We start from the raw sequence: 17704 nt of genomic DNA, 5'->3' as shown, positions 1-17704 counted from the left end.
ATGGCTGAAAATCATGCATGGACACACAGTCCACTGACAACCAGATGTTCAACTGTGTCACCTCAAAAAAGTGATTTGTGCCTGTGTGTTTTGCTTCATTTGAATATTTTTGCCCAAAGAAGAATCAGAGTTCAAAAAGGTCATAGAAGTGCTTCCTGAATTGTTTTACTGCAGAATGACTCATGAGTCCACAGACTGTGTGTGTCGTGCTTTGTTTCTTGTTCCATTGATCCAGGCTTCACATCTGCTGCCTGGGTCATCTCATATTATTTTAAAAAATGGCTTTTAAGAGCCAGCTTCTCCATTTTGGCTTTCACCCAAAAAATCTTGTAGCACATTTTGTTTTTCATCAGTTCATCCCTTTGGGTAAGATCACAGTGTCAGATTTTGTCAGACTAAATTGTGTCTTTCCTGATTGGAGATGAGAGGAGAAGCCAGAGGACGGGCGAGATGTTAATAATTTGTTGTGAAGCTGAAGGCCAGCTTCAAAGGTACATGCTTTGCAATGTGGTTCATTATGTTCTTGTTTTTTTAAAAGGGATTCTTGTCCAGCATTTTATGTAAAGACAGTCTCTGTTATTATGGTGCTTTGATTGGTTTGAAGAATCATCAGTTTGTGCATTGTGATTGGGTGGCTCACATCCCTAGTGGATATGTCCCCCATTCCTGACAGCATGGAAGGAGGATAGAGGAATCTAGGTGCCGGGTGCTGGGAAGGGAGGCCAAGTGGACTCTATGCTCATGCTTCAGCTAAAACTGTTCTGGCAACTTAGCTTCCCTTCTGGCTCCCATGATTTTTCCTAACCTGCTCCCCCATTTCAGAAGTGAAGCCCCTTTTCTCCTCCTATATGCAGGACTCAGAACATCAGGACTAAAATCCTGGTACCCATCTACTGTGCCCCCTCAAGTGGAGTGCACATTCATGTGGTATCCTAATGTCTCCACCCTTGGAGAAAGTATTTTTGCTTTAAACAGATGGTAGGCGATTTGCATCCCCTGCCCCCACCCCCTTCCATTCACTGTTGTCATTTGAGAGTTAAATTCATAAGGATAACATTTTTCTTCTTTTTAGAAAGTTCGGTGATGTCTCAAAAGGGAACATGTTGTAGCTAGGCTGATACTATAATATTTCCCAACCCGTAGTTTGTGGCAGGGTGCTACCTAATATCTAGAAGCTCATTATGTGGTTTAATATGTATTTTCATGTGTATTGATAAAAACATAAGAAGCACATCATACTTCTAAATTCATGGATAATTTTGCCATAGATGAGGCAAGAGTAAACAATAGCAATCAATGTAAAGCTAAACTATTAAGTAAATAGCACAATTAGTAAAGAAAATAAAGCAAAAAATATAAGGGAGACCATCAAAAAACATTTAACAAATGTGGGCACGGTGGGGGAAGCATGAATTCTGGAGTCAGACCTAAGTTTGAATCCAGCCTGATCATAAATCAGCTTTGTGACCATGGAGTTTGTAAGTTACTTACATTTATCTGCTGCAATGAATACATTGTTTTGAGCCAAATGAGATAATGCATAAAAAACCTGGACATGCAGTAGACACCAAATAAATGCTAGTTGCCTTCTTTTAAAAAAGCAAGTAATCAATTTAATGTACTTTGATATTGTTTACCACTGGGGTTCTTGTTCATTAATTAAAACTGAGTACAGAGTCAACTGGACTACAGTCCGTGGAGTTGGACCAACTGTCAGCTCTCATATGCCAGGGTTAGAGGGAAAGGACAGATGGCCAAAGCCGAGGCCAAAACTTTGAATTCCAGTCTCTTAAAGAGGTATTGCCTCTTCAGATGAGGGCATGATGCAATCCATGTCACATCAGGGGCCTGTTATGCGCCAGGCATTGGGTCTAGGCCTCCAGGATTGGCTAATGGGCAAGAGCACTTGCCACACCCCTGCCTTCATGGGGACAGACAGAGAGGCAGGCATTAATTGGATTATCATACAAATTGGTGATTAATGCTATGTAAAGTGTTACAAAGGAAGGGTGCTGATGACATGGGAGTATAAGACAGGGACATCTTAGCTAGTCCAGAGGGGCAAAGGAGGATCTCCTTGAAATTTGGGCTGAGGTCTGAAATTTGGGCAGAGGCAACGAGGAGATACAGCTAGGAAGCCCATGCTCAGTAGAGGAGGGTCATATGTGAAAACACCTGTGTCAGGAAGGAACATGATGTGTTGGAAGAACTGAGAAAAAATTAGTTTAGCTGAATAATAAGGAACAAGGGGGAGATGTCTTGTAACATGGAATGTCTTTTGGAAAGTGGGCTGGAGCCAGATCATAGAAAGTCTTTTCAGAGCAAAGGCATTTGGTGTTTATCCTAAGAGTGATAAAAAAAAAAAAACAAACCATTGAAAGGTATCCATGATGGGGTGACATAAATACATGAAAATTTTACAAAGACAACCTAGAAGCCCCATGGCAGGCAGTCGTGGCTGTGCAGGAAGATGCATTTGGCGCCTTGTGCAGTGGCCCTGGTAAGAGGTGACAGAAGCTCATCTCAGGAGGTGGGGGGTGGATGGAGAGAAGATGGTGCATTCAGGAAGTAGAACCAGCAACATGGGCAGCGCTTGTTTACAGAGTGGCTGGGACAAGAGGGAAGAGTTTGTCTGAGGAAGAGGAGGACTTCTGAGTTTTTTTTCCTGGTCCCTGGGAGAGGGCCACCTTCTGGACAACATTTAGTGCCAAATGGTAAACATGCTACTGCATTTATCACACTTGATAAATAGTTGATCAAATATCCTTGCCTCAAATAACGACATTTAAGAATATTTTGATTAAATTATTGTAAATGTACAATAATTCTATCCTCACTAGCAAAGACTAAAGACAGCACCTTGAAACGGTGGAGTAATATTTGAATTGAAATTCAGCACCAGCTTTGTATCAGACACTTCTTTGTGTCATTTAATCTACTCAGTTAGATTAAATGTTAATCTACGCAAAGACCCTGTGAGGTCACCATGGTAGGCTCTTATTAGTAATACGGAAATGAAGGTTCAGAGAGATGGGTGCCTTGCTCAGAGCCCAGATCCAGTGCATGAGGAGGACTCAGTGTCAGGTCTCCTGAATCCAGGTGCAGGCAGGGCTCTCTCCACAGCTCTTAGAGCCCTCCACTCGGGCTTCACTCCTCCGCCACTGCCACCAAGGCTGGGGGTCTCTCTGTCTCCCTTACGCAGTGGGCCAAGCTTTCCAAAGAGTGGGCAGGAAACCACTAGCACCAGAATCTCTCCAAGTGCTGGATTAAGTGTAAATTTTTAAAGAACCTAAATTTTGAATAAGATCCCCCTAGATGACCCGTAGCCCCTCTAGATGATAAAGCACAGTGAGTCACCCCTCCCAGGGATATTCTCAGTGGGAGAGAGTAACACTGCAGTGTTGGCATCCAACAGTCACTCCAAAGCTGAGGCAATGCAGCGCCCCCAACCCTCATGCACCATTCTCTGTGAACTTTCCCATCTCTGGGACCTCTCCATTTTACTTTGTTTTCTGCAACATTTCACTTTTCAATTAATAAGCAATTCTCTTCGACCTATTTTCTATTTGATAGCTTCTCAGAATGTGATCAGACAAAATAGGCTTTTTAAGTGCTCATCATGCACAGCTGAAGATTAGAAGAAGATTGCAAAAATTGACATTTATGGGAAATGTGTGTGTGCATGTGTGTATGGTGCATATATATGTTCTGTATCTGTGTTTTATTGTGTGTGGTATATACATATAAGTGTGTCTGCATGTGTGTGTGTGTGTGTGTGTGTGTGTGTGTGTATGTACATGAAAAGGCTTCTCCAGACAGATCCACAGACATCTACTCTGCCTAGCCTGTGTGCTTGGGTGTGATGACTGAGTCCAAGAGCCACACCATGGAATTCCTAGGAGATGCCAAGCCTCAGTCTCCTGTTTGGAGCTTATTTTCCCGTTGCTTAACCTGAGGATGTCATTCTCAAGTTCTGCAAAGCCCTTGGATTTCCATGTCCAACCCCTGTGTCCCAGTACAGCATTGCTCAAATGGTAATGTGTACCAGAATTCCCTGGAAACGGTGTTAAAATGGCTCAGTAGGCTCTAGGCAGGGCCCAAGAGCCTGCATTTCTACCCAGCTCCCAGCGGGAACTGAACTTTGAATAGAAAGGTACCAGAACATCCAACACAGATGTTGGTCAAACATATAATTGGCCAGCGTTCAGGCTACCTGCCATGGAATAAGTTATTAGACACTCCAACCTTGGATAACTGTTTCTAGCTGTAATATATTGACTGTCCCCTCTAGTTATGGCTTCACAGTAGATATTTTTATATGTCACACCTCATCATTCCCAGGTAAGTCAACAGTTGAAACTTAGAAGTCCTCAAGTCTGAGAAGATAGTCTAGAAATAGGCAGTGAGGGGCTGAGTGGTTTCCGTTTCCTTTGAGCAATTATTCCATTGCCTTCTGCCAGTGGGTTGCCTTTTCTTTTTTTTTTCTTTTTTTTTTTCTTTTTTTTACAGCCTTTTTAAATTTTATTTTTAATTATTAAGGGTACATAATAGTTGTACATCTTTATAGGGTACACAAGATGTTCTCATACAGGAATACAATGTGAATTAATCAAATCAGGGTAATTGGGGTATCCAAACACTCAGGAGTTTATCATTTCTTTGTGTTAGGGACATTTCAATTTCACTGTGTTAGTTATTTTAAAGCATGCTATAATTTACTGCTGATTATTATAGTCACTTTGTTGTGCTATCAAATATTGTTCTGTGGGAAATACATATTAAAAACAACTGATCTCATGGAGACAGAGAGTGAAATGACAGTTACCAAAGCCTGGTAAGTGTAGCATGGAGGGGGCATAAAGCGGGGCCAGTTACTGTGTTGCCTTTTCTCACAGTAGGTTCCTACCAAGTGGCATCTCACTTCAAACATAAAGAACAAGCGTCACAATGCCTCTCTTTGAATGCATCCCAGCTTGTGTTGTCTTTGGAGCCCCAAACACAGCCACTTGAATCTATCATGTCATTCAAAGGAAACAAACATTGTTCTAGTCTTTTCAAACTGAGGATTTGTGTGTTTGGGGTATTTCAATTAGGAAGAAAGAAGGAAGGCGAGAACACCGTTGAACATTTATTTTCTGATACCGGAGGTACCCACTGGAATTTAAAAGCCTCGCTTCAGAAAGTTTGGCATTTGCTAATTGTGGGTCTGACCTTCATAGGAGAACAGTTATGAAAAACTCACAGGAATGTCAGATTTCTTTATAGTAAGTGATTGGGTAGATAAGGCTGTGTTTACTAACAGCTTCTTCATGCACATGCTTCATTTTTATCCACATTATCAATAAGATTTTAAAAAACTACACGCACCTCAGTAAAACACTAATATTTCCTATTATATGTTTTATTCAGTCTACTCTGCTTCCTCTGATAGGAACAAGCATGATACACTTCCCCTTCCTCATCTCTGCCTTCCTACCAATTTATAGAAAAGTCTTCACCTAAAGAATCTTGTATGGAAATAAACCTTAACCAACTCCATTGAAGTTGAGTGGAGCCCTAGTTCTGACTTGATCTTAAACCATTCCCTGCTCCCAAATTAATACCAAGTTTGTTCCTACCTCAGGTTCCACTTGCTATTCCTGCTGTCCAGAGCTCTATTTCTGTGCATTTTTGCATGGCTGTTTTCTTGTCATTCAAACCTCAGTTGAAATATTCTCTTGGCAATAAGATTTTCTTAGCCATTTTATCCCAAATAGGTGCATGCCCCCTAATAAACACACATTTTCTCAGTCATACTCCAGCCTGGTGCTAGATCTCTACGATGATGGAAATGTTCTACATCTGTGTTGTCTGATACGGCGTACACCAGCCACAGGCGGTTATTGAGCACTTGACACAGGCTTGGTTTGACAGGAGAACTGAGATTCAAATTTCTACAGCCACATGTGGTTGGGGCTGCTAGCTTTGGATAGTGAAGCTGTAGTATAGAAACCTATTTCATGTTTTTCATAGTCCTGATCTCTAACCGAAATTATCTTGTTCGTATATATTTTTATTTATTTTATTTATTGCCTATCTCTCTAGAGTATCTGTTTTGTTAACCACTGTATACCCAGTGTTCAGCACAATGGCTGACATGTAGTAAGTCCTCAAATAATTTTTATTAAGTTAACTTCAAAATGAGGAACCACTTAACAGCATTTTGCTATTTTTAGAGACCATTCCCAAAGTTTTGGCTTCTGTTGATATCTTCTCTGTGAAAAAGTCTGAGAGTCAAACTCTGAACAGTTTTGTAAGATAAAATATCATCAGGTTGTCTGTTTGCATAATTGGTTTTTAGAGATTCAGCTCAACATTTTGCATTCATCCTGACCAAGTGTATCTCCTTAGGATCTGTATGTTTTTCTAGAGACAGATCAATGTATTTGTATATTTGGCAAATGTGATTTCTGTTTCTCTATCCTACCTGTGGCTTGTGATACTGGCCAAGTCTTGTAGACGCTTAGGATTTGTTATCCTTAGACACGGGTTTTTTGGTTGATTTAAAGTCAAGTCCTTGGGTATTTGGGGAAGACAAAAAGCCAGACCTTTGTTATTACATGAAATTGTCCTCAAAGCTTCATTTTGATTGATTTCCTTTGTTAGCAGTATTCTCATAATAGCTTTAAAAAAAGCATGGAAGTACACTCTCTGTAAAGTCTCCTTTGTGTGTAGATGTTTGAAGGCTCTGTCCACTTATTTTTTTCTTAATTAATGTAATTTTTTCTCGTATTATTTTAGCTGCCCCTAGAAACCAAGTAAGTGTGTGTGTGTGAATTTTCTAGTGAAAAAATGAAATAATGTTAAAAAAAAATGAAAAAAAAAAATCCCCCACCCACACATACCTGGTTTCATTTTGCTTACTGCCTTCAAATTCTATTGGTATTTGTATGTTACACAGGTATGATACACACAACGTTTTATGTATTTTCACTCAATATTCTAAGATCAGCAGGTTTAATAATTATTTAATGGCTGTATTCTAACATGTTATTACTCAAATATTTATTCAACTAGTCCCCTTCTACTGGACATTTAGGGAGATGCCACTGTAATTTTATTATTAGAAATAACATTGCAGCAGATATTTTCATATATGTAGTACAACTTACATAGGATCAAAGTGCTAACTAAATGGAATAAAGTATACAAGTCTTTCATGGTTTGTGTTAAATTTTGCCATGCTGCTTTCAAAAAGGATCATCCTGGTTTATAATACTATCAAGTGGGATATGATTGTACTGATTTGTAACAAGGGTGTTTCTCTTTCATGTTCCTAATTTGGGCTAGTTTTGACAATATTATTGATTAGAGTAACAGTAGCAACAATAGCAGCAGCTAACATTCTTGAGATAGATTATGTGGCAGGCCTTAAATTAAGTGCCTCAGTGGTTAAGAATGTGAGCTATGGAGACAGACTTCCGAAGTTCAAATCGCCCACTTACCCTGTATTTGCTTCCATTTCCTCCTCTGTGAAATGGTCTGTAGGGTCCTTGTAAGGGTCAGGTGAGTTAATACACTATAGAGCCTAAGTAAGCATGGGATAATTGTTGGTTATTATTCCTAATAAGGGGTGTTGTTATTAGTCCCATGTTGCAGATGAGGAAACTGAGATATTGAATGTCTTGCTCAAGGTCACACAGACAGTGAAGAGTTGTGCTGAGATTCCAAATGCAGATGCCCTTTTCTGACCAAAATATCCTGTCACCTCCTATGCAGAGATCACCATTTAGATCCAAGAAGAAATGTTACTGTTAGCACTGAGTTAAATCAAGGCTGAATTAAGCACAGAAAATGAGAATATAAGGTCACTGTGATTCACTGGAAATGCCATGGCATAAATCTTTGTTCCCAGGACAAACAATAAAGCTGTTTTTGTATGGTGCCTTCTTCATTGAGATCTGAAGGTAGTTCCATATAGAATTGTGAAATCCCCCTAGGTTATAAAGATATAAAGGACCTGGTCGGTAGATAGCCCAGGTCTCATGCAGGCCCCTGCAAATGCTGTTTTTTGCTAAGGAAGGCCCTTACAAATACTTCCTGACCTGAATTTCTCCTAAGCATTACCATAAATACTGTTGGTTATTTCTTAATGTACTTGGTTCATAACTGCTTAGTCAATTATTTTTATTAGCATAACATTATTTTTAAGCATTATGATATTGGAAAAACAAACAACGTAAGCACATTTTCTCAGCTATGGCTGATTGCAAGTTGTGTTTTTGGGGGGTTTTTTGTTTTGTTTTTTTTTACTTTCTTCGCAGATTTGATGCATTAATTATAAATTTCCCAAAGGGGATCTAATGTGAACCAATCTTTGCCTTTTATTCTCAAATGCTTAGTTTCTATTCTAGTCCCAGTGACTATCCATTGAGACCAAAGTTTGCATATTGCCAAGGGCTCCTAAAATTGCTGATATAACATACTTTCTCCAGAGAACCTGATTTCAGTTTTCATAATGAATGAATGCCTTCTTTCTCCCCAATCTCTTTGCTCAAATAGCTATTTGTGGAGACCACTGATGTCAATGGCAGAACTCTCGAGGGGCCGGTGCCTCTGGAAGTCATTGTGATTGATCAGAATGACAACAGACCAATCTTTCGGGAAGGCCCATACGTCGGCCATGTCATGGAGGGGTCACCAACAGGTATGTCAAGTTGGCTTGTCTTTGGCATAATGGCTTGGAAAGTGGCACACAATGTTCTTTGGGGATTCAGGAGACTGTTAATTGCTTTTCCAACTTGTTGGCATGTATCAACATGGATATGTCATTTCCCTGGGTAGAAAGTAGAGTTGGAAGGCTGAAGTACAGAGCACGACCAGTGTATTGCAAGCTATGAAAATATCCTCCGTTGTTTCTGACATTGATCCTCCGAGGATGACCGCCATCGAAGTATCTAATGCATAGCTGATGCTGGGCACCATGTGAATATCTAGCTCACCCCTTTGAGGGCCCAAGGCTGTACTTGTGCTAGAGTGGAGCTTTGATCAGAATAACGTTCCCACTACAAACTCCTAAGTTATTTCTTTTCATAATTGCCTTTTAATAAGAGCTATTTTGGTAAAACAGGTAGGACTTTTTTCCCTTTTCTTAGAAGATGTGCATGAAGAAGCAGTTTGTCAAAGGGCCAAAGGCAAGATATTTTATCTCTTTCTCTATATGGAAATACGGGTACCTACTGTTATGGAAATCACTCAAGGTTATGACAGAGCTCCTGTTATCTTTGTCCTCTGTTTAACCCCTCTATAAGGGAAGGTTTTAGAACTTAGAGCTCTCTTTTTTGGTCCAGTACATACTAATTATTCTGTGGCCAGCAGCAGAAGTTACTTCTAAGTATAATGCTTGAGAACGTGAAGAGTGAAGCAGAAAAATTCCTATTAGGCTAGACTTTGACTTGAAGCTTTAGAATATATTTGAGTGAAAAAACACCATATTAACAGTAACACTGTCGCTGCATCTAGATTATGCCCAAACAAATAAGGAAAATAGTCCTTCGGCAGAGATCAGATGAGAGATGGAAGCCTAAGAACTGCTTTGACTGTTTTTTCTTTCCCCCTTCACTGACTTGATGGTATGTATCAGTGACATATAGATACATGAGGCTCTGGAAGCGTTGTCATGGTAACCCTCCCAGACTCCCAGGTGAATAATTGGATGCAAGATGCCTAAAACCTCCCTTCAACTTCAAGGAGCTATGTCTCCATGCACTTCACCAGATCCCTCAAGGGCAGGAGCAACCCTCTCTCTTCACAGCTTTGAATACATTCTGCAAAAATGGAGAGTGAATTCATGTGCTGGAGGGTGTTTGGGAGAGTGGTGGAGACAGAGAAGCAATAATAGGCTGGAGGGAAGGAGAGAGGACAGGTAAAGGTAGGTCAGGCCACCAGGGCTGACTGTCCACGGGGCTCTGCTCAGTGGGCTGCTTTTGATGGAGAGATAGCTTCTGGTGAGAGAGAGCCTGAAATTTGAGTTTGATGTTTACAGAAATCTTCTTAAACAAGCTGATGTGCATAACAAGTTGGGAGAACTGATGGGGAAAGCCATTAAAGGGGCCGGAGTTTGAGCGGAACAGAAAAATCATTCCCGGTTTCCATCTGTGGTACCCGGGCCCCGTACGTGAGTGACTAGAATTTGGATGGGCCAGAAAAGTCTTCTAAATGTAAATGACAGTGGTTACAGTCAAGGCGGCTGTGAGCCTGCACATGTCTTTGTGTATTATATGTGTATATGATTAGATGATGTCCAATTTTCCTCCCACAGTGCCCTTCCTTAAAGTTTAGGAAAGAATTTTGGATTTTATTGCTTTATATAGATGTCATACTTTTGAAGAAAAATAGAATCTTTTATGTATATTGGATTTCTTAAAACACAAAACTATTCAGTGAGGGATAGATGCTTCTCCGGCAAAACACAAAGCACCCTAAATGTCCATTTATGATTTGTATTATCCTATAAAAATACATAAACACTGGGATGTCTGTATGGAGTAGCTTCCTCTGGCTATGCAGAATTTGGTCTGATTCATTGTTTTCTTTTTCATCACCCTCTGAGTTTGACTAGAGAGCAGGAATTGAAATAGAGCCGGTCAGATTTGGGGTCAAGAATGTGGAAATGTTGCAAAAAACTTTTAGAAGAAAAGCTACTTATATTACTTAGCACCCTGTAATAGAGTTGTAGGCAAGATGGTTCCTGAAGCATTTGGAAGGACAGTGAGAATTTGGGAAAGAAGCCCTTCTCTAACCGAAACTATTAAAAGTTATAACAACAAACACTGGCTATGAAAACGATCACCTCTCCTATTTCCATAATGCCCTGCTTAAGTATGGCTCATAGAATCCTACGTGTTGTAGACACTGTACAACACCCATTTTACAGAGGGGGACACTGACTCTGGAAAAAGTTTGGTGACTTTTCCCAGTTCACACAAGTCAGAGATGGGGGATAGTGTTTGGGATTCAACCTATATAATCTACCTTCAAATCACATAGTCCTTCAACTGTCCCACAAATTTCATGGTGAAAACAGCCTTCAGTCTATCATGGCATTGAGTCAAGCACTTACTATGCGCTAGGGGCTTTATATCACCACCTCGTCTCATGCACTCTACCACTTCCTGCCTTGAGAGGTGGATACCACCATCCTTATCTTACAGAGGAGAAAACTGAATGTCAAACAGGTTTGGGAACTTGCCCAAACTTACACAGTTGGTAGAGGAGACAGAATCAGTGTCCTTGCCTCCGGCTTCAAACTTGATGAATAGTTCCTCATTCTGCTAATAAGATGCTGCCACATCTGCCTCCATTCTCTGGTCAAATTCTAGCCAGATCTGCTCTGGCTTCCTGCTCAGACTCATCTACATCCATGCACAACAGCTCACATTTGTTCCTGGCCTTGGGTGAGCCACAGGAAACCCATCCGATCTCTTCTCCTGGTCACAGGGTTTGCACCATGGACTCCTTGCAGCCCTAGCTGTGGGGAAGTATTTGTTTAGTTCTGTCAGGTGACCTGATTTAAGTCCTGACAAAAAATGATTAGCTCTTCTGATCAGACAGCTGGGCTCACCGAATCACCTTCAGTATAATGGGATCTGTTGCTCAGGACTTAGGGTTAAATAGGGCCCAATACTGAAGCCCTTGTTATCACTCCCATCACTTTCTTCTGAGCCACATAACCAGGGACGTCTTCATGGGGTATGGCCTATACAGCCTCACTGAGTCTCATGCTCAGAAGTGCCTGGTGCTTGGGTTAATGATCTCCTGTTACCATCTTGAAACTCTTGATAATTGTTGAACAAAGGGCCCCACCTTTTCACTTTGTCCTGAGCCCTGCAAACTATGTAGCTGGTCCTGCACACAGCAAGGTAGCCTAGAGCTGGGTTTTATGCTTGGCTCAGCGCTTTCACAAGGTGAGACCTTGGGCAAGATGCTGAACCTCCTTGGAAGCCTCAACAGACTTGTCTGTAGTGGGGGCAGAATATAACAATACCTACCTTAGATAAAGATATGTGAAGATTAAAGGACACATTGTGCTTCACCCTGTGCTGAGAACATAATATTAATGTTCGAGAAATGCCTTTATAGTATTAATACAGTGATTGTTATTTTTGTTCCAGCAGTGTACTCTTTAGCAAAGGCAAAGCAAAAAGACTCACAATTTGTGTGAAAGAGAATTCATCCCCCAACAAACCAAGCATCATTTTCATGTTCCCATGTATTCGAATGCCCTCAGGACCAATCCATCACAAAGGAAGGTCACCTGTATTTATCTGTATGTGCAGACAGGAAACCGTTCCCAGCTGCTCAGCACTAAACTCCAGGGTATTGTTTTGGGAAATCATTCTTGGATGAAGGAAGATCAACAGAAAATAATGGTCTTTGAACTTTGCAGATCATGAGCTGTTCCTTTTGCAGAGACGTAGGCATTGATTTATGGGGCCCAAGCCCAGGCTCTGGCTGCTCCACAGGGGCCAGCCACATCTCTGTGTGAGTCTGGTGTTTTCCGAATGCCTAAAACATGACGAGACGTCTGAGTATGGGGTGGAGGGCTGCGATCCTTGAAATTCCTGGGGAGCATGCATCCCCACAGTGGCTTGCTGGCACCAGTTCAAGGTGGTTTGCCACCAGCAGTCTACTGGGCACCTTTGAGAGGAGCTGACTATGATGAAGGGCATGCCAGGCTACCCCAAAGTAAACCCCGAGATGGGGATTAGGGCATCTGGTTTACCTTAAAGATACAGGGACAGCAGGTCAGGAATTGTACAGGAAAAGGAAACTAACTAATTTGAGGTGCAATATTAGGGCTGCTACCCGAGTGGGCAATTAGAGCTTTATCTTTTGGGGGGAGTTTCAGGAAATGGCATCAAATATACACGTTGGAGTTATCCCAGCCACAGGGCTGGGTAGCTGGGCTATCTATCCCCCTAAGCCTTATGATGGGCATTGGTTAAGAGCTATCCTCGGGGACATTTTAATTTCCAGACCCTGTCATCCCACTGTGCACAGGGGCAACCTGGGATCCAGCAGCAAGAGCACCTAGTACTCATGAGGTCTAGGCCATGGGGTGGCCCCACTGTGCTCGTCCTCCATGCTTTTAGCCACCCTGAATGGCACTCCCCAGCCTGGACAGGTGGGGCAGCTTTGAGAGATATCAGTGCAGAGAGGTCATGTGGGGAGTGTACCAGTTCCTAACCTGCGCGGCTGAGCGAGATGAACATGGCATCTACCTGGAAGTACCTGTTCTGAGTCATGAGAGATGCACGTCGCTTAGGTTATGTGCTGATACTTCTTGAGGCCGTTGAAGACAAGCAGAGATCAGCAGTTACATCCTTAGCTTCTAACTTCTGAAAACCCAACCACTCATGCCCTCCCCTTTCCTCTCTTGCTCCCTTCATTGTTTTCCATCCAGTATGTTTACCTGAGCATCTGCTCTATGCTGGCCTGTTCTGAGCTCTGAAGGTACAGCAGTGGCCTTGACAGATGCTGCTCATGCCCTGCTGGTGTTAGTAGCCAAGCACAGGGACAGGCAGTGGATAAATAAGAATCACCGTTGGGGCGAGTGCTGCAACGTGGTCCTACTGGACGCCTACCCCAGGAGGGACCAACCTAGTCTCATTGTGAGAAGACCTTTCTGAAGGATATGTAAGGAAGTAAGGCGTTTTTCCGTCTTCTCTTTTTACTCTAGTATCTGCCTGAGTTCCTCTTCAAGACACAGTTACTTTAATTTTTAAACAAGTCCTGCCATGCCAGATGTGAGGAAAGACAGCCGACCGAGTAGCCTTTGGGATAAAAGCCTGTCCTGAGAGCTCAGCTTTGCTGGAAGTTGCTGCTTTCCAAAACAGCTTGAGCTAAATAAAGGTGGCCGTGATACTTGATAGTTGATATGTGACGCCTAGCTCAGTGAACATCTTCAGTGTATCAGTATGGCCTGGTAGTAAAGTCCCTTTTCTGCTTACCTCTTTATTTATTTGTTGCAGTAACTGCCATGCAGCTTCTTACCTCACAGACTGTTAAGTTTCTTCCACTGGCATTTTCAGACTTTTACATCACAGTTTCTTCATTCTCAACTGTCCCAACCAATCCCGTGTGCTCCCAGAATATCAGGCATGTGGCTATTTTGTTTATTTCTTTTCTTAATGAGATATATCTTTTAAAAATAAAGCAATTCAGGTTTTTTTAAGTGAAAGAAAGTGCAATCACCTCCCCCGTACACACACACACCCCCCAATCCCTCCATCCAGAGCTAACCACAGTGGACATTTTAGTGAGCACGGTTCCAGGGCTCTCTCTGGGCATCTCTATACGGAGAGATGCAAGGGCACAATTTTACAGAAATGGAACTCTATATGCTCGTCTGTAAATCACTTTCTTCACTCCACAGGCCTCGTGGACACCAAGCTACATCATTGTTTTAAACAGCTAGTATCTGGATCTACCATCATTTAGTTAGCCAGTCCCCTGTTTAAGTTGCTTTTGCTTTTCTACACTTAAAATCAATTCTGCAGGGGAGAACTCATCTCTTCCCATGTGTGTGACAATTTCTTTAGGATAAATTCACATGAGTGGAATTGATGGGACAGAGGATATATCTTATTACATTTTGGTCCATACTGGCGGATGCTTCTAATCAGAGGATTTTATTCTGTATCTTAGCTAAGCTCATTCATGCATTAGAGAAATAATAGTCTTTCTTTTCTCACACAAACATACTGATGTATATTTTGGTTTGTTTGCTTCTGTGGATTCTGCACAATATCTGCAAGTCTTTGCACTCATTTCACTAACTGTATTTGGAGACCATGGACTGCCTTGCCGCAGAACCCTCCCTGGGCACTGTGTTCGAGGCAGAGGACTGCAGGTGGTGACGCTGGCCCCTTCCCTCCAGTTGTCACTGGAATCTCAGCCCAGAAGTGATGCCCAGGAACAGATGTCATCAACATGCCACAGAGCCCCTGAGACTGGAGTAGACGGCACCTGAATTATGGTGCAGATCACTTCAGTGCAGATGACCATAAAACAAATTTTATGAAAGAGTTGCATAATCTAGTCAGAGGCCACTTCCCAAAGGGAAGATTTAGAAATAAATGGTATGAAAAGTGTTACCTGAACTTCACTAGCTATTGATGCTACCTGGTCATTCACAGTATTGAATCTTTGCCAAGTTGCTCCTAACTATGTCTGAAGGTCCCCAGGGGATGTCTCACACAGCCTCAGCACCAAGCCCATCAACTCCCTTGTCATAGCCATCAGGATTCTCCCTCCTTCATGCCCCACCCCTCTCTGATAGGCACCACTGCATAAATTAGAACCCACTGCTGCTGGTTCACTTTGGTTTTCAAGATACCAAAAGGTCTGGTGAGATGGGAGAAAATGCCTGACCCGTTTATTCTCATAGAACAGTACCTGACCAGCGGGACTACATGGTCCTATCTTATAGTAACATTGGAAACAGCTCTTTTCCTCTCTGCCCCTGAATTCCCATCTACATCTATGGGGCTAGAGATCAATTCAAGACAGACACCACGTTGCTTCCTGAATCACTCTCCTCTCTGCCCATGAAGTCTTACACCTGGGCCAGCCTGTCTGTGTCGTCTCTGCCAGTCATCCACGCTCCTGTCACTCATGTTAGACCTTTGTATCCCAGCTGAACTGGAGAGATATGGCCCCCGGGCCCCCGGTGATGACTTCCTTACAAAAAATAGATGTTTGGGAGCCTTGCTCACTAATTTTTTTTTTTTTTTTTTTTTTGGATATTGTTTTGGTGCTCAAGCTGGGAGCCATCTTCCCATCACTTAACATTTGGGAGAGAGAAGGATTTGTGGCATCAAATATTTAAAAAATAAAATTAAAAAATTAAACTAATTAAAACAATAGTTTAAAGTGGCAGTAGAGCAAAGGAACATCAGCAGCTTCAGAAACTTAGTGATCATGCTACAATCTTTTGAAAAAATAAGTCTGACAGGAATTGTTAGCCAGAATGGAAATTGGGTGACGGTTGAGCAGCTGCAAAGTAAAAGTGAAAAAGTCTTTGAGTTGTTACAGCACAGAGCACATTCACCAATGTCATTGGAACCCTCCCTGACACCTAAGGAGTCGCTCTAACCAGTCTAGCGATTTTTGGTGCAGCAACTGAGTAAAACAGCAGCAGATCCACACGGCATTAAACAGTTATAATTTCAGGGCAACCCTATTTCAAATTAATTCCTCAGAGCCATTTCATTCTGCAGATTCATTCAACAAATATTTATTGCAGTGTCTATCAGCTAGATAATACTCTAGGTGCTGAGGATATAGCATGACCAAGACCATTTAGGACTTTTACATTTTCCTGGGAGGAGAAAGATAATTCACAACAAAGTGAATAAACAAGATAATTTAAGTCTTTTGGATACAAGAAAACAAGGTGATGTGATAGAATGATAAGGAGGTCAAGGAAGGCCTCCCAAAAGAGGCGATGTTTAAGCTGAGCCCAGTGAGAAGACAAGAGCCCACCAGGTAAAGGTATCAATGGAGGACATCCAGGCAGAGGCACCAGAAGTGCAGAGGTCTGAGGCAGGAATGGCAGGAGGGGGTGACAGAGACGAGGCCAGCTTAGTTGGAGAATGTAAGAGTAGTGCCAGGTGAATTCAGGGAGACAGGCGAGAGCAAGATCATATTGGGCACAAGTCAACAAACTATGGGCCATGGGCCAAATCTGTCCCACTGCCTGTTTTTTTAAATAAAGTTTTATTGGAATACAGACATGCTCATTCATTTACACACTGAGGACGGCTGCTTTCACACTACACTGGCAGAATTGGGGAGTTGGAACAGGGTCTGTATATCCCACAAAGCCAAAAATATGTACTACCTTATCCTCTGCAAAAAAAAAAAAAAAAAAAGTTTTCAGACCCTTGGTTTAGAGCCCCGTAAGTTCTGATTGCATTTTAAATCTAGTAGGAAGCCCATGGGTGGTTTTAAGTAGTGAAGCGGTTAGACTTGATTTTACTTTTAAAAATGACATGTGCTGCACAGCAGAAAATGGAAGTAGAGCAACAAGGGCTATCTCGACGTCCCAGGCATGAGAGGACCCTGGCCCGGACCAGGGTGGCAACAATGTGGACTGAGGGAAGAGGTCACATATGATTTTTGTGGCAATCCCATGACAAATGGGGGAATCCTAAATATCGACTTATTTTATGACACTAGCTTATTGTAATTGATGCTCTCTGTGTGGAATTACGGTAATAACTGTAAACCTTGATAGATTTGTAAATTTCCCTCAAGTATGAATTGGATTCTACCTTCAGTTTTCTTTCTCGGTCATAAGCTTTAGGCCATGGGGACCAGATTGTTTCTCTTCATCCCTCAATTTCCAACAGTTAGCAGAGTTCCAGTCACACGGTCACCACCCAATAAATTCCATTGAATGAATAAATGGCCCCAAATGGCAGAAAGTGAGAATCACTATAAACTCCCCTTTTTATTCAATTATTAAATAAATGTTGTCTTTATTGGCAATTTATTCATTCCTTCAACAGATCTCTAGAGTGCCTGCTATGTAGCAGATACGCTGCTGTTCACTGAGGATGGTGGGGGGAGGGATGCAAAACAGACGTGGTCCCTGACCCCACAGAGCGTGCAGACCAAAGGGGAGGCCACCAGTGAATATATCCTGGCATGGTGGTCA

The 17704-nt window shown here is 42.0% G+C and overlaps 1 protein-coding gene across 4 annotated transcripts in view; it reads left to right on the top strand.

The window, feature by feature from the left end:
* CDH13 (cadherin 13) overlaps positions 1-17704 on the top strand; it is a 964660-nt gene that overhangs the window by 599902 nt on the left and 347054 nt on the right. For all 4 annotated transcript variants that reach the window (XM_045534024.1, XM_045534023.1, XM_045534027.1 and 1 more), the window contains one exon: positions 8542-8686. In XM_045534024.1, coding sequence (XP_045389980.1) covers positions 8542-8686 — 145 coding nt within the window. The remainder of the gene's footprint in view (positions 1-8541; positions 8687-17704) is intronic.

The sequence above is a fragment of the Lemur catta genome, chromosome 20 (assembly GCF_020740605.2).
Source record: "Lemur catta isolate mLemCat1 chromosome 20, mLemCat1.pri, whole genome shotgun sequence".
Classification (NCBI taxonomy): domain Eukaryota; kingdom Metazoa; phylum Chordata; class Mammalia; order Primates; family Lemuridae; genus Lemur; species Lemur catta.
Note: the sequence above shows the minus strand (reverse complement) of the source record. Positions and strands in the feature narration are given on the sequence as shown.